This window comes from Atta colombica, unplaced genomic scaffold (genome assembly GCF_001594045.1).
Source record: "Atta colombica isolate Treedump-2 unplaced genomic scaffold, Acol1.0 scaffold12, whole genome shotgun sequence".
Lineage (NCBI taxonomy): Eukaryota > Metazoa > Arthropoda > Insecta > Hymenoptera > Formicidae > Atta > Atta colombica.
The window spans coordinates 7554455-7571054 of NW_017259206.1; the positions used below are offsets into that span (position 1 = coordinate 7554455).

Sequence of the window (16600 nt, forward strand, 5' to 3'; positions counted from 1 at the left end):
ATGTTGTGTCTTAATATAATACAGTATAATTTTTACGTTCTTTAGCCAAGAATATTGCAAATATAATTATAAAGGCACAGCAAAATTAAGCAGACTATGCCATGTAAAATCAAATGTTACAACTGAAGATTTCAAGATAAGATATATTTATTCTTCATGAAATGTTGGGGAAAAAAGTTTGACCGTAACATAATGACATCTTTGGCGTTACTTGTCACGTATTCGCTTCTTCGATGAATTCGTTAATACATTACTTATTTCCGATTCGTCGTCAGCGGATTTCATCTAATGTGATGGATTCTTGGATGATATTTCAGTTGACTTTGTTGGAGGTGATGACTTTGGGTTGGCAGGCCACACACCATTGCATCCTATGTACGTTAGCTACTCGGCTCTTCCACCACCTGCCTACTCCCTCAAAACTTCCGCTCAAAATAATTACCCGACCAGCACAGCTAGCTCTCACCAATCTGCCTATCGCGAGTCGAGCTTTCCAAAACGCAGCGGCGAGAAGCTGCTAGGCGGTGGTACCGCGCGCGGCAAAAGCAACGTCGTCGGTTTCAAGAATGATACGGTTCGTAGTAACAGCAGTCGTTCGTCCAGCCGCGATTTTCAGAATGTAGATTATTCGGTCGACTACTTAAATCCGGTAGACCATTTGCAGCGACCCGTCTCGCCCGTATACGACGAATATGATTCGTTGGACAGCGCCGCTAAGCTGAGATTTCAGAAAAATAGGCTGTACTATTTGCATTCATCGAGATACAGTCCGGTCGCACGTATCAAGTGTCGCCAAGTAGCGGCGAAGCAAACCAGGAATCCCGTCAAACCTCGCGTCTTCGTCGATCATGTACGCGATCAACCACTGAGATCGTTTTACTCCGATCCGAAATTGGCCGTTGAACAAGCACCCAGCGAACACGATAGGTCATCTCAGTCGAAACGAGACAGTCGACCATTGTCCCTGTACGCGAGTAATTTCTGAAACGGGATTTTCCGCTCTTTATACACGATTGCTTAAAGTACTTGTGTTAAAATTGATAACACTTTCTTTAAGTACGAATGGCAAATAAAATTGCCCGTGCAAGCTTTTCTCTTCTGCTCTCTTATAGCGAGAAGAGTAATGAAAGTTAGTTTACACAAACTTCTATACTACCGCGTATGGTGTCCACTTGTGCGGTACGTAATATTATAATTCCTATACTTGCCAAATAGATAGAACAATTAATGTAACTATAGCCCTTAGATGCCTTCTCCTTTGGCAATTTTCATCGATCTAAATTATGAGTTGTGTGTTGTTACATAAACGTTACTACATATTATTTATTGATGATGTTCTTCGTACTTGCATCGAAATAATCGACTATTGTCGAACTGTGTGTTCAATAGTGTTTGTTCGTTTGTACGAGCAATTAACGCAGTGTGACTTACCTACTAATTCAAAAATGTTGCATATTTATATGTGGGATGATTCGGAATAATTATTCTCCGCTCTCTTCATCACTTAATACATACAAATAAATAATTAAGTTAAGATTAATATCAATGTGCTGTAATGGTGCAAGACAGAATTAATTTTGTTGATACTAATACTATCTCCAACGATCATCTTCATACTAGTAAAATTAATGGAGAGTATGAGAAACTAGAGAAGAAATTACTAATTTAGATACATTTATTTGTATAGAAAGAGGAATGGAGTTAAGAGGAGTTAAACATGAGTCATCTTGTATATGATTCACTTATACATACTGTTCGTGCTCTACGCATAAATTGATACGTCTTGGTATATTTACTGTGATATGTATAGAAACTGTGTTAAGATCACGCTAAATATTTATCGTTTTATAAATGTACGAGTTTGATTAGCGATATCTCGAAAATTGTATGCATTAGAAGACTTTAATGCACACTATGTAGAGAAAAGTATTGGCAAAACACAACATGACACACTGAAACGTATTACCTAGGCGTGAAATAGCTGTAGCTTTATCAGTTTTTTAAATTTACGCGAGAAATCTTGACAGTTGACGGAAGCTATATAATATTTTGCTGTAATATTATTTCTAGATTCTTGTTAAGTCGAGATTAATACATTTCTATTATACAAAACTCGTACGCTACGTGTGCACATGAATAAGGACTTTAAGCTGGTACTCTGAAACGATTAGACTGCATTTAATTAGTTTATTTTACAGCTCAGTGTTGTAGATCATTGATCCAGTGCTATGAAAAGTTTTTTTTATTGTAGAATATTTAAAAAAAAACTTAAATAGGGGAGCGGCATGTTATGATTTCCCTTTATTTAGTAGTGCATGTAGTAGGTGTGGTTTCTTCTTTTTTTGTATTTTTAAATTTAGCAGAGTATTTTATTACCTGAAAGTCTATGTACTCGTTTTCATAGAAAGTATCTAAGTGTATAGATTTCTCTATTATGTATGGACTTAATTGAGATTTCTTTACGTATAAAGTTTCAGATATTCTTTTTGGCAGTATAGTTATAAAAGAATTTTATCTGTTTTGTGACGTTTCACATGTGAATGACTGATTTTTTGCGTTATATTATAATTTAATAAGAAATCTGAAGTGATCACGAAAAATATATTTTTAGCGGATTATATTAGCTTTTGACGTAAAAAGTAGTATGTAATTAAATGTCAATCATAAAAAAAGACTGCTAAATAAAAAATAGGTCTTAAAGCAGCTTTTCTATGTATGAAAAACAAATCATTATATATTTACATAAATTAGATACTTTATTTTATCGAATATAACGAATGCGTTATATGTCATACTGTTTATCTTTGATTTGAAATACACAATATTTTATTTATATAGCATAATGATAGAGATAAAGATCATGTTATTTATATGTATAATATTGTATATATTTATTTTTGCGCAGAACTTACATAAAAAAATTAGATAATAAAATTTATTTATTAGATAAGGAATATTACTATTGCCTATTTGAATGACTATTTATTTATTAAATATGAAATAGTAGTGTTCCTTTTTATTTAGAGTCTGAAAAAGATTCAAGTGAAGAGAAAGGTTAAGTAGCAAAGTTTTTTGTCACTTCAGATTTAATATTTCTAATCAAGTACAGTCTCTATCGAGCATCTCTCAAATTTGTACAGAATATTTATATTTTTTTAAGTACGTCATATAATCAGTTTTGTATTTAACCACTGTATCTGTTATTTACTTTGGCGCAGTTAATTGGGAACAATAAATATGCAACGTTGCTATTCGCTTGCTTTTTTATTTATTAACCCTTCACTTTTCTTTCTTTTCCTTTTCTAACAATTTCCTACTGTGCGGTTTTCTGGGTACTTTTTTCATTTTTTCTACATTTCTTAGTTGTTATTACATTTTTGGTTCTAAATATTTAGCATCTTTTAAAAATTGAGATATTTTAAAGTAATTACTATTTTTTGCAGGAAAATTATTTTGATTAAAGAAAATTAATTATTATCAATTATTTACTGAAAAAATATAAGGACCGCAGTTTTAGAATGCAAATACAATTAACTGCGAGAAAAAAAAATAAAATAATACGACTTAGTTATGAAATAAATAAGATCTTTATAGATTGTCTTAAACAAAATGATAAATTCCATTTCTCTTTTTGATCATCAATCATTCGATTATTATAAATGGACAGGCAAAAAAAAGAGTATTGACCGCAAAATCTGATTGCCTCTTTCTCTGTCTGTTTTCTTAACAGTACGAACTAAACGAAAGAAGAAGCAGCCACGGCCATTATATAGCATCGAATATTCGCAACCCGAACCACCGGTGCAGGATGATAGCGTGTCACCGAAACCGATGACGCCGCGCCGAGTGAAGCGACGTTCCGTAATTTCACGGGATAGCACGCGACGTTCCAACACGCGGCGCAGCTCAGTACGCCAGTCACGCCGCAAGAACCCAGTGAACCGCATCATGGACCATCAGGAAAGCCTGTACGCGAACACGGTCACACCCTGCATTGGTAACCTGACGAACCAGAATGTCAGCTCGCTATCGCAGGGCACTCTCAACTACGACAGAATCGCAGTTGGTTGGGACCGTGAACGGAACGCTGATCGGAACTGGCAGTCGGAGGCGGTGAACATAGCAGTATCATCGCCAGTTTTATGGCCACCAACCATTCAGGATTCCTCCAACAATTATTCGAACGCTTCGCCTAGCTTTCCGGCCGGTCAGAGCCCGCCCGCTGGTTGGGACCATCAGCATCCGATCACCAGCTCCACCCGCAACCTCACCGATAACTGGCAGACGTCGCCTGGCGAGCTGAACCCAATGCAATGGCAGGGACAAAGCAATCCTACATTCCAGCAAACCAGCACGCAAAGCCTAAATGGCGAGGACATGGAGGAATTGTACAGCAATCGACCGGCTAGTGCTAGGTCTAGCTATAGCAATTATCACGGCGTTAGAGCGACACCACAGGTGCCTAATCGCACTGACGTTGTCAGACAAAGCCAGCGACAGTTTGTCCTTAGTGGACCGCCCGCTTATCAAGATACGGTAATCTGATACTGACCTGGAGTAGTCTGAGGTGTACGCCTTACGTTGAAAACAATGTCAAGATAATTTTATTGCAAGCGATAAATTGGCCTTATACAATCGTTATTTATCAGATACAGTAAGTGAGATAATCAATCGTAGGTAGAATGAGTGATAACGTTCATCTTCGCGAAAATGGCACTATTTTTGATAGCGCTAGCCACGCACGCGACGTCTTCAATAAGAAGCGAAAATATGAAGACTTAAAGAAACCGCAGTAATGTATTATTTCTTTATTGTCCGTATTTCAAGTTATAATAATATCAAACAATTATTTTAACTATTTCAATAATCATAGTTAAAATGATTGTTTGACAATGAACTAATGATAGAAAAAGGAGCAAGCGTTGTGATTTCGCTGACTTCAAAGCTTTACTTGATATGGATTGATGCGATAGATCTCTACTAGTGTTGCATCGTGTTGTATTATCAAAGTAACATCTATAGGTAATTTTACTTAAAGACTTGAAGAGCTGTTATTCACTCTCTTCAGTCGTTTTGCAATATTATTTTAAAGATATCCAAGTAGTATACGTTTACATTATTTGCCGATTTAGTATAGACTATAGACGATGATTGACGGTAATTCGTATAGTCGATATGAAATTATCTTGAAAGTGGCGTAAGTCAACTTTTAGATAATTTCATTAAATTGCACAGATCTTGCAATGTATGTATGTATATATATGTTAAATTTACGCCACTTTCAAGATAGACAATGAAAATTGCCTTCTCAAGATTGATCATCTAACTGTGTGTGAAATTAGTGTACTTAAGAAGTTTAAAGCAGATCAAAATCATAATAGCGTTAGAATTTTTACATGTTTTCTTTTATTTTTCTTTTTGTTGTTAAAAAGTTTTTTTTTAGGAATTTTACACTTATCATCTTCATCCTATTTATATTATAGAATTAAGGATCCTCTTGTTCTGCGCATAAAATCAAAAGCTCACCACATCGTTTGTAAATATAGATGTATAATCACTCATCACTTTCAAAAGCGTATTATTGATAACACTATACAATGACGTAATTTTATTAATAATTTTTTTTACGTATGATCAGAGCGGCTTACCTATTTTGGATACTTTAAGGCAATACGAAATTAAAAGGTATTCGCCTTTTTGAGATTTATGATGTTTTTAAATCAATTTTTTACAATTTATACAACTTATATTTGGACACTTATATGTACATTTGAATATATATGATTATGCGACAGTCTTCCAAATCTTAAAAATTGATGGGATTCATCTTTGTGTGCATTAAATGACAAATAGTGACTTATAAAATAATAATGACAACATTATACTGCGTGCAATATTACACGTACGTAATACAATATCAGTGCACTATTTCATAATGTTATGAAATAATATAGTTATTCGTATATTCTCTAACAAATTGAAATTGCGCCTAAATCAATCCTATTTAATTCATATTATATTCATATTATATTCATATTTTGCTCAAGATGCTCTTATTTGTGAGATTCTGTTAAAATTTGGACTTTCCTAAAGTGCCAAAAAGTTATTTTAGTAGTAAAATTTTAACTTATTTTTATAACTTTGTTCGATGTCATAAAAAGATGGTGAGTGTCAAAAAATTGATTAAGACTTTCATTTTTTGTAAATTAAAAAAAATTTATGTTATATAAAATATTTTTCTTCATCTTTTTTTCATCTATTAAAGACATAATTTTTTTTATTGCTTATGTCTTTCATGCAATAAGTGTTAGTTCGTCTATAAGTACGTCAAGAATTAGAAAGGAGATAGAAACCAAAGTTAAATATCAATATATAAGTAAGATCTATTAACTTTAAAACTGCCTCAGCTGTTCTGGTTATTGTACAATTTAGAATTAATTCTGAGAGACTTGTTGGATCAAATAAAATGTCAGTTACTTCATACTGATTATACTTATAGAAGAATCATAATTTTCTAATTGTGTAACATTTGAATTAGACGAGCATATTTATAAGTATAGTAGAATAGCTTCATGTACAGGAGAGCTATCTTATCGATTGCAAAACATATTTATATTGAATATCGCAATTATATCGGTGCACTATGATTTATTAAGATGCCTTCTCGTATGTCGCAGTTCGCATTACTTATCGCATTATCATGCAGTTTTAAATAATAGAAATTTAGAGATAATTGTTTGGATTACTAAACAGTTATTCAGTATAAGAAATTACAATCGAGATTTACAGTTATTACACAATATATTATATCATTATGTAACAATTGCAAGACAATAAATGATAAGTGTTCATTATCCTATTTTTCAATTTTAATAATCCGTAATTAATTTTTCATTCTACACTGTTCTATCGTTTAAAATTATATTATATAGAAAATATTGTGTTTATTCTTGTACAGAACAAAAACTTGCAGCAATGTTACTGCAACATTTGCAATGTTGCTACATGTTACTGCAACATTTGCAACATTATTACAATATTGCTGGTTTTAATTGTATTTTAAATAATTATATTATTTGTTTTATTTTTTTATTATGCAATGTATGGCATAAATTTAAATAATTGAAGTGTATGTGCTTGTGATATGTCAAAATTATTTTATTTAGTATTTACAGGCACTTTCTTCGAGATAATATTGATGCTATTTTTTGCTTCCTGGGAAAATAAATCGTACTAATTATACGTCTACCGATGAACCTTTGACATTTTCTGGCTCAGCTATAGCGAAAATTTATACCATCCCTAAATCGCGCATGTCCCGCCGGCCGGCCTTCCCTGCCTTCTATGCGACCCTCGATGCAGTAGATACTGACTGCCGAGACGCCGAGGGTCGTCTTTCGCTAGCGACAATTCATTGTCGCAGACAAAATTACAACTGGTGATTATTTCCGATATCAATCGAGAATTTATTAAGTAATTAAATCTTGAAGTTGGAAAAGTTATAACTTAAAGTATGGATCAAATAGTATAGGAATAAGTGAGCATTTTGCGTTTTAAAGTGCAAAACACTGGATACCTTTGTTGCGATATTGATCAGAAAATTTGAGCCCTCAAAAGGAAATTTTATTTGGTCAAATATTGACGTGTGAAATCTAAACTGCGAATTGAAACATCTTATTTTTGATTGGAGCAGTTCGATGATTTTTTTTTAAATTATTTTTTTCATATTGTTTATAACTTTCTAAATTATGATGAATTAATTGCGGTTATTTTAAATTAGTGTCATCGAATACAATTTTAGAAAATTATTAGTGAGTATTTTAACATTGAAGGTGATAGTGATGCAAGGTGTCAGGATGCTGAAGCTCGTGAGAATCGGAGAAAATGGGCTCAGAAGATTGCATTGCACTAGCAGGGTAAGAATTTCGTGTAAAATATACGAAGGATTTAAAAGAGATGTTAAATAACTCCCGAAATATGCATTCACTCAAATGCTAGTATCTAAATATTAAACATGGCGTTTACGGAAGAATATTATGCAGTAATGGAAATATATTTAAAATTCATTATTAATACAATTATTAAGCTATATTAGATTTATTTGTTACGTTATGATTTAGATTTACGCTCTTAAAGTGTATCAAGAAAGACGACTGATTCTCGTCGACTACAACCACGTGGGTAACGGTAATGGCCTATATCGGAGACAAAAATACTTTGACACATAGCTCTCATATGTCTATTATGCCAACAAGACGCTCAATTTAGACTATTGCAGTTAATAAACTCGTGCACGATAAATGTCGATAATTACTAAGAATAATATAATTAGTACGTACTATAATTATTTGACTGACGTTTTGTAATTATATTTTTAACTGTTTTAATCATATTATAATGATATTATAATATATTACATAATATATTAACAAGTTTAGATTCAAATTACGTCTGGAAAAATTCAATAATTATATCTTGAAAATTATAAAAGAAACACTTGTTTATTTATTTATTTATTTTCCGGTGTTCTTAATAGATATATCCAGATTTTATTTTTAACGAAACATATGTATCATTGAGATATAAGAAGCTTATGATTAATATCGATTATATAATAAGATGTGCAGCAAGAGTGACCTTTCAGAGACGAATCTTGCTTTTTAATCTAGTCTGGCTTTCAATTCTCATTACGTCTATGTATACAAGCAATTCTAACTGATCCGAATTAAAGTACACGTGACAGGTTTCTGCTTAGAGAACTATATTAATTCATCGGAAGATCAATACAGAATTGCCTAGCAACCAATGCGATCTCTCTTATACGACCACCTTAAAATACTTAATTCAGAAACTGTTCTAAACAGAATTCTATCTATTTGGAACAATAATAGTTTCCCGATACAAATATATTTATAACATGTGAACAGTTTTATTGTAAATTTAAATTTGACGAAGAAATAAACAACTATATATATTTTGAATTAATAAATATATAATTTTATCTATTTCTTAAATATAATTATAAATTTTGAAAATCTTTGTGCGTTTCTATGTTGAATAATAATTTGTCAATTGTAATTTTATAATCAAATATTGTTTTAGCGATTCGCTGTTTAATTTTTATGCAATAGGAAGTAATTATAATTTTTTTTTTCTAATAATTACCATACGAGATATCCATTATTTTACAGAAACGTGCTGCTATATCAGCATCCACGAGATTTGAAAAATCAAAATACTTGAATGCCACTGTTGGAGCTGCAGCGAAATTAGAACATTCTCAAATACGGTAGGAAATATTTTTACGTTATTAGTTTAATTCTTAAAAAGAATTTAAAAATGTGGAAAAATATCAACGAATTGATGATAAATCTTTTTACAAATTATTTTTCTAATAATAATATTCTTTTTATACAAATATGTAACATAAGAATTCCTTTCAACATCTTTAATCACTCGGTCGCCTGTAGAAACATAAACGTAACGTAACACTGAAACGCGTCATTTGAACTCGAATGAATGCGTAAATATGATAACTTGCAAACGATACCAATATGCACTAGAAATTGTTTTCTATAGAAGGCATAGTGATCATCGTGCAACTATTTTATCGATGCAATATCGTATAGCGCAATTTATTGATCTATCGCAATTGATTAGGTCAGGCATCGTTATTGTCCATCATTTAAGCGCGTTCAACAATATACGATTTCTCAGATCGTGATTTTATTCGTCGCTGAACTGAAGCAGAGGAATCTCTTGAGATCGCGAAATGTTATAAAAAATTCTGAAAATGAATTTAATTTAAATTTTTTATGGTAATATTAGTTCGTGTTTCTTTCATCTGGAATTACTAAAATCAAAGCAATGGACGATTTCGAATTTAGTGGTCATTACATTGATGATTTCCAAGAATTACCATTAAGAGCGTTTCGGTAAGATTATTTTATTTCTAAGAATCTCTAATTAATAGATTTATTCTATTTGCTAGAATAAATTAGAATTTTGAAGCTTTGCTACAATATATATATTAAACATGTCATTAAACATTAATTCCTTTATAAAAGAATTCTTTGATGAAAGAACAAACTAAATTTAAGAGTTATAAAAAAATAAAAAAAAAATAACACAAAGAAAGGTGAAAATAAAAACGATTTTAAAGTAAACTCAGAATAGAAAAATAGATTCTTAACTTTACAATATAAACATATACTTCAGCCTTATCTCTTTTAATGTAGCTTTTAATAAAAATTTTTATTAAAAATTTTTATATTGTATATATATTTAATTATTGTACAGTTTTAATCAAATTCGTGTGTGTGTCATCTACAATGAATCTCAAATATAAATTCTCTTTCGATCACTTGATCCTTCCATCTTTTCCTCATACAGAGCTTCTTATTTTAGCTTTAATTGACTCTAATATACTAAGCAAGTATTTGTTACTGATTTCTGTTTGTTGCAATTATTCACCATCGAATGCAAATTGTACGTAGCTTCTGACTCTTAAGATGTCATCTGTTCCAATCTGATGCAAATGGAGATATTTTAAGATCTATTTTTACATCTGTGGGGGGGTAAACAAAGGTTGAAATTATTTTTTTTCTTCTCGGTTATAAAAACCCCGGTAATATATCTGCGACGGAATATTCTTGCAAACCAGTCAGCAAAACATTTCTTCACATTCTGCGCAAGAAATCAGTTACAACAACGCTTTGTAAATTTTTTGAATTATTTTTTATATTATGTGAAGAAAACTGGAGTATTGTGTTTGTGATATGCGTAATTTAAAATATTCGCCAACATTTATGTTGACTTAATAAAAAAAACGTCTAAATATAATAAATATATACAGAAATAATATAGAAATAAAAGTTGAATTAAACGAAATTTAACGAGGCATAAAAAATTATAATTAATATCGGAGAGACTTATAATTACATTTTACTGATTTTTAACAAACAAATAAAACAATTTACAAAGTTACATTTTAAAATAAAAGTTTTAAAAGAACGACAATCACTATGCCTTACATCGAAGCAATCGATTGCGATTCCAAAGAAACTTCTAATCTTCAGTTGGCTAAACTTTCCGAAGATTACGCGATTAAATCGAAAATTGCGTGTTCAATCTGGGTAGAGAAGAAAAATGATCAATCCACCCGGATGTTGGCGCGATTTCTTAGGTAACAATCGCATTAACAATTATTATTGTCATCACTAATGCAGAATTGTTGGTCTTGCTTTTCATTACAGCGATTACAGCTTCATTCATGACAGCCACTATATGTAGTGAGTACTATGCGCTACATCAATGCATGGCGTGATATAAATACCTCATTAACAGCACAGCATTTAATATTTCGTGCATTTCGTTAATTAACTTCATTAAAGATAATAACTTTATATCTAATGTTTTGTTAATTTTTTATTAATATAATAAATTTTATAATTTTGCTTATAATATTTAATGCACGGTGAGTTTCATTCTTATGATCGTAAACGCACGATGATTTATAAATAAAAAATAGAATGTATTTATTTTACAATATCTAAGCAATATAAGAAAACTCAAATAAAATAGTAAATGTAATAATTTATGTCATGATTTTGTTATTTATAATTAAAAATAGAAGAATAATGGTGAAAAAAATGCCCGTTGACTATAATAGTTGTTTTCAAACACGTTATTTACTATTATTTAATAATTATTTTACAGCACTCGGGATCAAGATCAAGCAACAAATGCCGAAGATGTTTTATTTGATATGTTCAAGAACGAGGAGACTAGTCTTATATCAGTGGGAGAGTTTTTAGCTGTATGTATGATGTAACATATTTTCATAGAGATATATGTATATTCGTGAATTAATCATTAAATAATAAAAATTTAAATTTATATTAAATTTGTTCAAGGCTTTAAGGATAACTGGCTTACGGAAGAATGATCCTCGACTTCAGGAGTTTACGGACAATCTTAAGAAAGAGCACATCAAGAATAGCGATCGCACTAAAGCTATATCACATGAAACACAGAAGTTAGACAGAGAACAATTCAGAAGGTAAATCTATAATTTCAAAAAATAATTTATGTATATATCTTAAATATTTATATAATAATATATAATTTATATAATAATATATTATTATTATGTTTAATTTTGTATTATTATAAATAGCACATTTATATTTAAGAACGCGAAATTGCTTACTAGATATTTTTTATATTGAAAAATGTATAATCTTTTACGTACAATATTTAAATATTAAGAAGGAAGAAAAATCTAGTTTGTAAATATCTACGATAAGTATAACACTTTTCTTTGATTCCTTACTTTTTTCTTTTTTTAGAATTATAAATCCCAATATTGTTCTGATCTCGCGAGCATTCAGGCACCAGTTCATAATTCCCGATTGGTCAGGTTTTACGAAGCACATCGAAGATTTTTATTGGAAATGCAAAACGAATATCGAGGGCAAGGTCGCCTCTTATATACCGCAGTTAGCCAAAATGAACCCAGAATATTGGGGCGTATCTGTGTGCACCATCGATGGTCAGCGATTTAGCATTGGCGATACCACAATACCGTTCACCCTTCAAAGTTGCAGCAAACCTTTGACCTATGCGATAGCCTTGGACAGGCTGGGTCCAGAAGTGGTGCATCAATACGTTGGTCAAGAACCGTCCGGTAGAAATTTTAATGAGCTTGTACTCGATTATGGCAGTGAGTATTAATCAACTAATGCAATCTGAATAATAATAAAAATAATGAATAAATTAAATTAATGTAAATTGAAAAATTAGAGAAAAAACAATAAGTATGCAAGTAATATTTAAAATTTTGCTTTATTTAAAAATGTTTACTTATACGATCAATTTCTGATATGTTTATAGAGAATAAATAAATAAATGATATGTTTATAGAGAAGCCACATAATCCAATGATTAACGCTGGCGCGATATTGATCTGCTCACTTTTAAAAACATTAGTCAAGCCGGAAATGGGCTTGGCAGAAAAATTCGATTTCGCGATGAATTGTTTCAAGAGATTGGCCGGTGGTGAGAATCTTAGTTTTAACAACGCCATTTTCCTGTCGGAGCGAGAGGCAGCTGACCGAAATTACGCTTTAGGATTTTACATGAGGGAGCACAAATGTTATCCAGAAAAAACGAATTTGCAGGAAGTTATGGATTTTTATTTTCAGGTAAATATTACTTTTCTATTAAAACAATTATATTAAATTAAAACAATTTAATTAAAATACTTTAATTAAAATATTTTTCCAATTATTAAGAATAAGAATTGAGATTTTTAAAGAATAAGAATAAGAAAATAGAGATTTTTAGGATTACACGATAATATATCATTTTTATGCTTTTTGTAAAATGCGAATCTTCTTTAAATTTTTTAACGCAATATGTTAGCATATTTTATAATTCAATTATGTCATTCAAATATGTTCAATGTTACGTGTTTACAATATCAAAACAAACCACGTCTATTTCTCAACAATTCAACCTGCGTAAGCAATACTCTGACAATGAATTTTATTTTTATTGGCAAGTGCTGTGCCATGGAAGCAAATTGCGAGACGATGGCGGTAATGGCAGCCACCTTAGCAAACGGAGGTATTTGTCCAGTTACTGAGGAGAAGGTCCTAAAACCGGACAGTGTTCGTGATGTTCTGAGTCTCATGCACAGTTGCGGCATGTACGACTATAGTGGTCAATTCGCGTTCAAAGTGAGTTAAAACAAATAAATACGTACGTGAATACTTGTGTAATATCTCTGGAAATTTAAATAATAAATTGATTCAAACAACATATAAAATTAAAAAAATAGATGCACTTTTTGGATCTCCATAACAGGCAATTGTATATTTCAATAATTATTATAATTTAGTATGAAAATTTACTGTGTGTTGATTATATATTAATTATTAATTATTAATTTGGTACAAATAATTTATTTACTATCCATATGTCAATAATATTAATGTAAAAGTTAGACAGAATCATTGCTTCATCGAAGAACACTATATTTTATTTTAGGTTGGCATACCGGCGAAATCCGGTGTATCAGGAAGTCTTCTCGTGGTAATTCCAAATGTCATGGGAATTTGTACGTGGTCACCGCCTTTGGATCCACTCGGCAATTCCTGTCGTGGTGTGCAGTTCTGTGAAGAACTCGTGCGCGAATTTAACTTTCACAGGTGATGATATAGTTAATTGAAAATCAAATTATCTGAAATTTATAAAAGAAATTGATCAGCGAATATGAAAAATTATTGTGTATCTTTAAATTGTTTTGTCTTTTAATTAAATATTTGATATAATTTTGAAATTTAAATGTATTACGTAGATGTTTTTATCATAAAATTTTTCATGTTTTTATCATAAAATGTTTCAAATTTGTTTTACAATTAGTTTTCTATTTCTTGTAATTTTGTGTCATAGATGTAGACATCACATAATCGAAACTGAAATTTCTCTTTCTTTGTTCTGTCTTTTTCTCGTGTTGTTCAGTTATATCATATATTATTACTACAGGTATGACAATTTGAAGCATGCAACGAATAAGAAAGATCCTAGACGGCACAAATACGAAACGAAAGGTCTCTCGATCGTTAATCTTCTGTTCAGTGCTGCCAGTGGTGATGTCACAGCGATGAGAAGGTGAGATTACTCTTTTAAGAACCTGTTTGAAGATGAACGTGTAGACTTCTGTTGCGCGTTTTTATCATGTAACATTTTTATTACATAATATTTTTGTATTTAAAAGAATTTGAACTATTAACGTGACCTATTAACATGAACTATTAACATAAAATAATGGAGGCAAAGCAATCTAACATTTTAAAAGATTATAATTACATTAGTTTTAATTATTATCAAACGCTTGTAATTTCAGACATCGATTGAGTGGGATGGATATGACATTGTCAGATTACGATGGCAGAACCGCGTTGCATTTAGCCGCTAGCGAAGGTCATCTAGATTGCGTCGAGTTTCTAATCGAGCATTGCGGAGTCCCACATGATCCCAAGGATAGGTACGACATGAGTTATTCCAAGATCAAGTTACAATGATTATTTTAACAATTTATATTTACCGCATTTTTATTGACCATTACGAATAATTAGTCTTTTACGATCGTTTCAAAGGCCACTTTATTTTATATCTAATAAAAAAGATTATACATTTCCTCTTTTCTTCTAATCTTTATTTATAAAGTATTTATTTAAAATATATTCTAAATATATTATATAAAATTAATATTTTCTAAATTAAAAAATTTAATTATTCTTTGCACTTTTTTAAATAATTTCTTTAATGTGATATTTTTTATTTATATTAAAATTAGTTTTTATATATTTCTTTGCTTTTATATTCTTATATTTTAATGTTTTTTATTTAACGATATTAGTGGATTAAATAAAAGTAAAAATTATATGTGTTTGCTTTGACAAACACATACAATTTATTTTTTTCATACAACTGCATTTGAAAATATTGTATATTTAGATGGGGTAAACGACCAGTCGACGAAGCTGAAACTTTCGGGCACATGCAAGTGGTGGAATATTTGAACAACTACTCTCTCGTTCGTAAAACCGAGCTAGAGAACAAACAGGACGAATGTATCGATAATGACAACGAGTCATGTCGTAAATCACCGGAAACGGCAGTACAGTCGTGAATAATAATATAAGCGATGATGAATTTACACAAAACTGGAGTGAATCGAGGGTTAGGGTGGGAATATCAAGAACCTATGTGAGAGCTATTGAATAGAGGAAGACGTGAGACAATGTATCGATCGTAATAATAGCAAAATGAGGTCGCAAACAAAGTACGTTTTTATTCTATATAATAAGAATATGTTTAAATATTATATTATTGGAATGGTACTACACGTATAATATAGAATTATTCCATAATTATTTTTATAATAATTATTTGTAATTAATGAACATATATTTTTCATTCAACAACTTTAATACAAAAAAATTTACAGCCCTATGGACAATAATGAGGAACAATAATTTTCTCATTTTTTGGATCTGTGACCTCGTTCTACTTCGCGCGATAGAGTTATCTCAGCATTGAGCGGCACGCTCAGTGTCCGATTAAGAATTACTGTGATTAACATTATGTCTTTTTTCCATGATTTAGTTTAATATTAAAAGACCATAAAGTTCGTTTTATCATTTTATTAATTTATGCTTTACTTCCATCTTATGCTTTACTATTACATATTTATATATTTGCTCTAAAATACACTTCGATATTTCTTCATATCTTGAATGTAAATGCAATAGCAATTTCCAATTTACATATCAGATTAATAAAAGTACAAATCAAGTGTTGTCTGATTCATAAGTTTAAAATATTTTTAGTTCTTCAGGTTTAGTAGAATGTTTTTTATATAGTTATTATAGTTTACTTAATAGATCACATAAAAGACAGCATGCAATTTTGGGTACATGAACTATTTTCTGATTGTATACTATTTATTATATTACGTGTGACAAGTCAGAAATGAATTTCTTTTGTCTTTTCAAGCAAGAAAATCTGCCTTAAAAACGAAAGAAAGGGT

The 16600-nt window shown here is 30.7% G+C and overlaps 2 protein-coding genes across 7 annotated transcripts in view; both read left to right on the plus strand.

Annotated features, from left to right (window-relative positions):
- LOC108694282 overlaps window positions 1-4545 on the plus strand; it is an 8321-nt gene extending 3776 nt beyond the window's left edge. The window contains exons 6-7 of one of the 2 annotated variants that reach the window (XM_018203670.1): window positions 318-974; window positions 3731-4545. In XM_018203670.1, the coding sequence (XP_018059159.1) occupies window positions 318-974; window positions 3731-4545 (1472 nt within the window). The remainder of the gene's footprint in view (window positions 1-317; window positions 975-3730) is intronic. The other variant, XM_018203669.1, reaches the window with a different exon arrangement.
- A 2828-nt stretch (window positions 4546-7373) lies between these two features.
- LOC108694254 (glutaminase kidney isoform, mitochondrial) lies at window positions 7374-16186 on the plus strand. Of its 5 annotated transcripts, XM_018203623.1 has the most exons (15): window positions 7374-7438; window positions 7833-7916; window positions 9192-9289; window positions 11256-11291; window positions 11719-11818; window positions 11916-12061; window positions 12351-12724; window positions 12925-13059; window positions 13132-13205; window positions 13566-13742; window positions 14053-14213; window positions 14551-14676; window positions 14912-15052; window positions 15526-15853; window positions 16019-16186. In XM_018203623.1, exons 2-14 carry the CDS (start codon window positions 7842-7844, stop codon window positions 15698-15700), a joined length of 1818 nt encoding a protein of 605 aa, XP_018059112.1. In that variant the 5' UTR covers window positions 7374-7438; window positions 7833-7841; the 3' UTR covers window positions 15701-15853; window positions 16019-16186. The 5 variants fall into 5 exon arrangements, with proteins under 5 accessions (XP_018059112.1, XP_018059108.1, XP_018059110.1 ...); XM_018203619.1 differs by having other exon boundaries at window positions 12925-13205; XM_018203620.1 differs by lacking the exon at window positions 7374-7438 and adding an exon at window positions 7482-7537 and having other exon boundaries at window positions 12925-13205.
- The last annotated feature ends 414 nt before the right edge of the window (window positions 16187-16600 follow it).

What these genes read in the sequence shown, in the direction of transcription:
- LOC108694254 (XM_018203619.1), top strand. Translation starts at nt 7,842, where the DNA reads ATGCAAGGTGTCAGGATGCTGAAGCTCGTGAGAATCGGAGAAAATGGG. An exon ending in TTAGAACATTCTCAAATACG is followed by an intron (nt 9,290 to 11,255) that starts GTAGGAAATATT and finishes TTTTCATTACAG; the next exon opens with CGATTACAGCTTCATTCATG. An exon ending in CGCGAATTTAACTTTCACAG is followed by an intron (nt 14,214 to 14,550) that starts GTGATGATATAG and finishes TTATTACTACAG; the next exon opens with GTATGACAATTTGAAGCATG.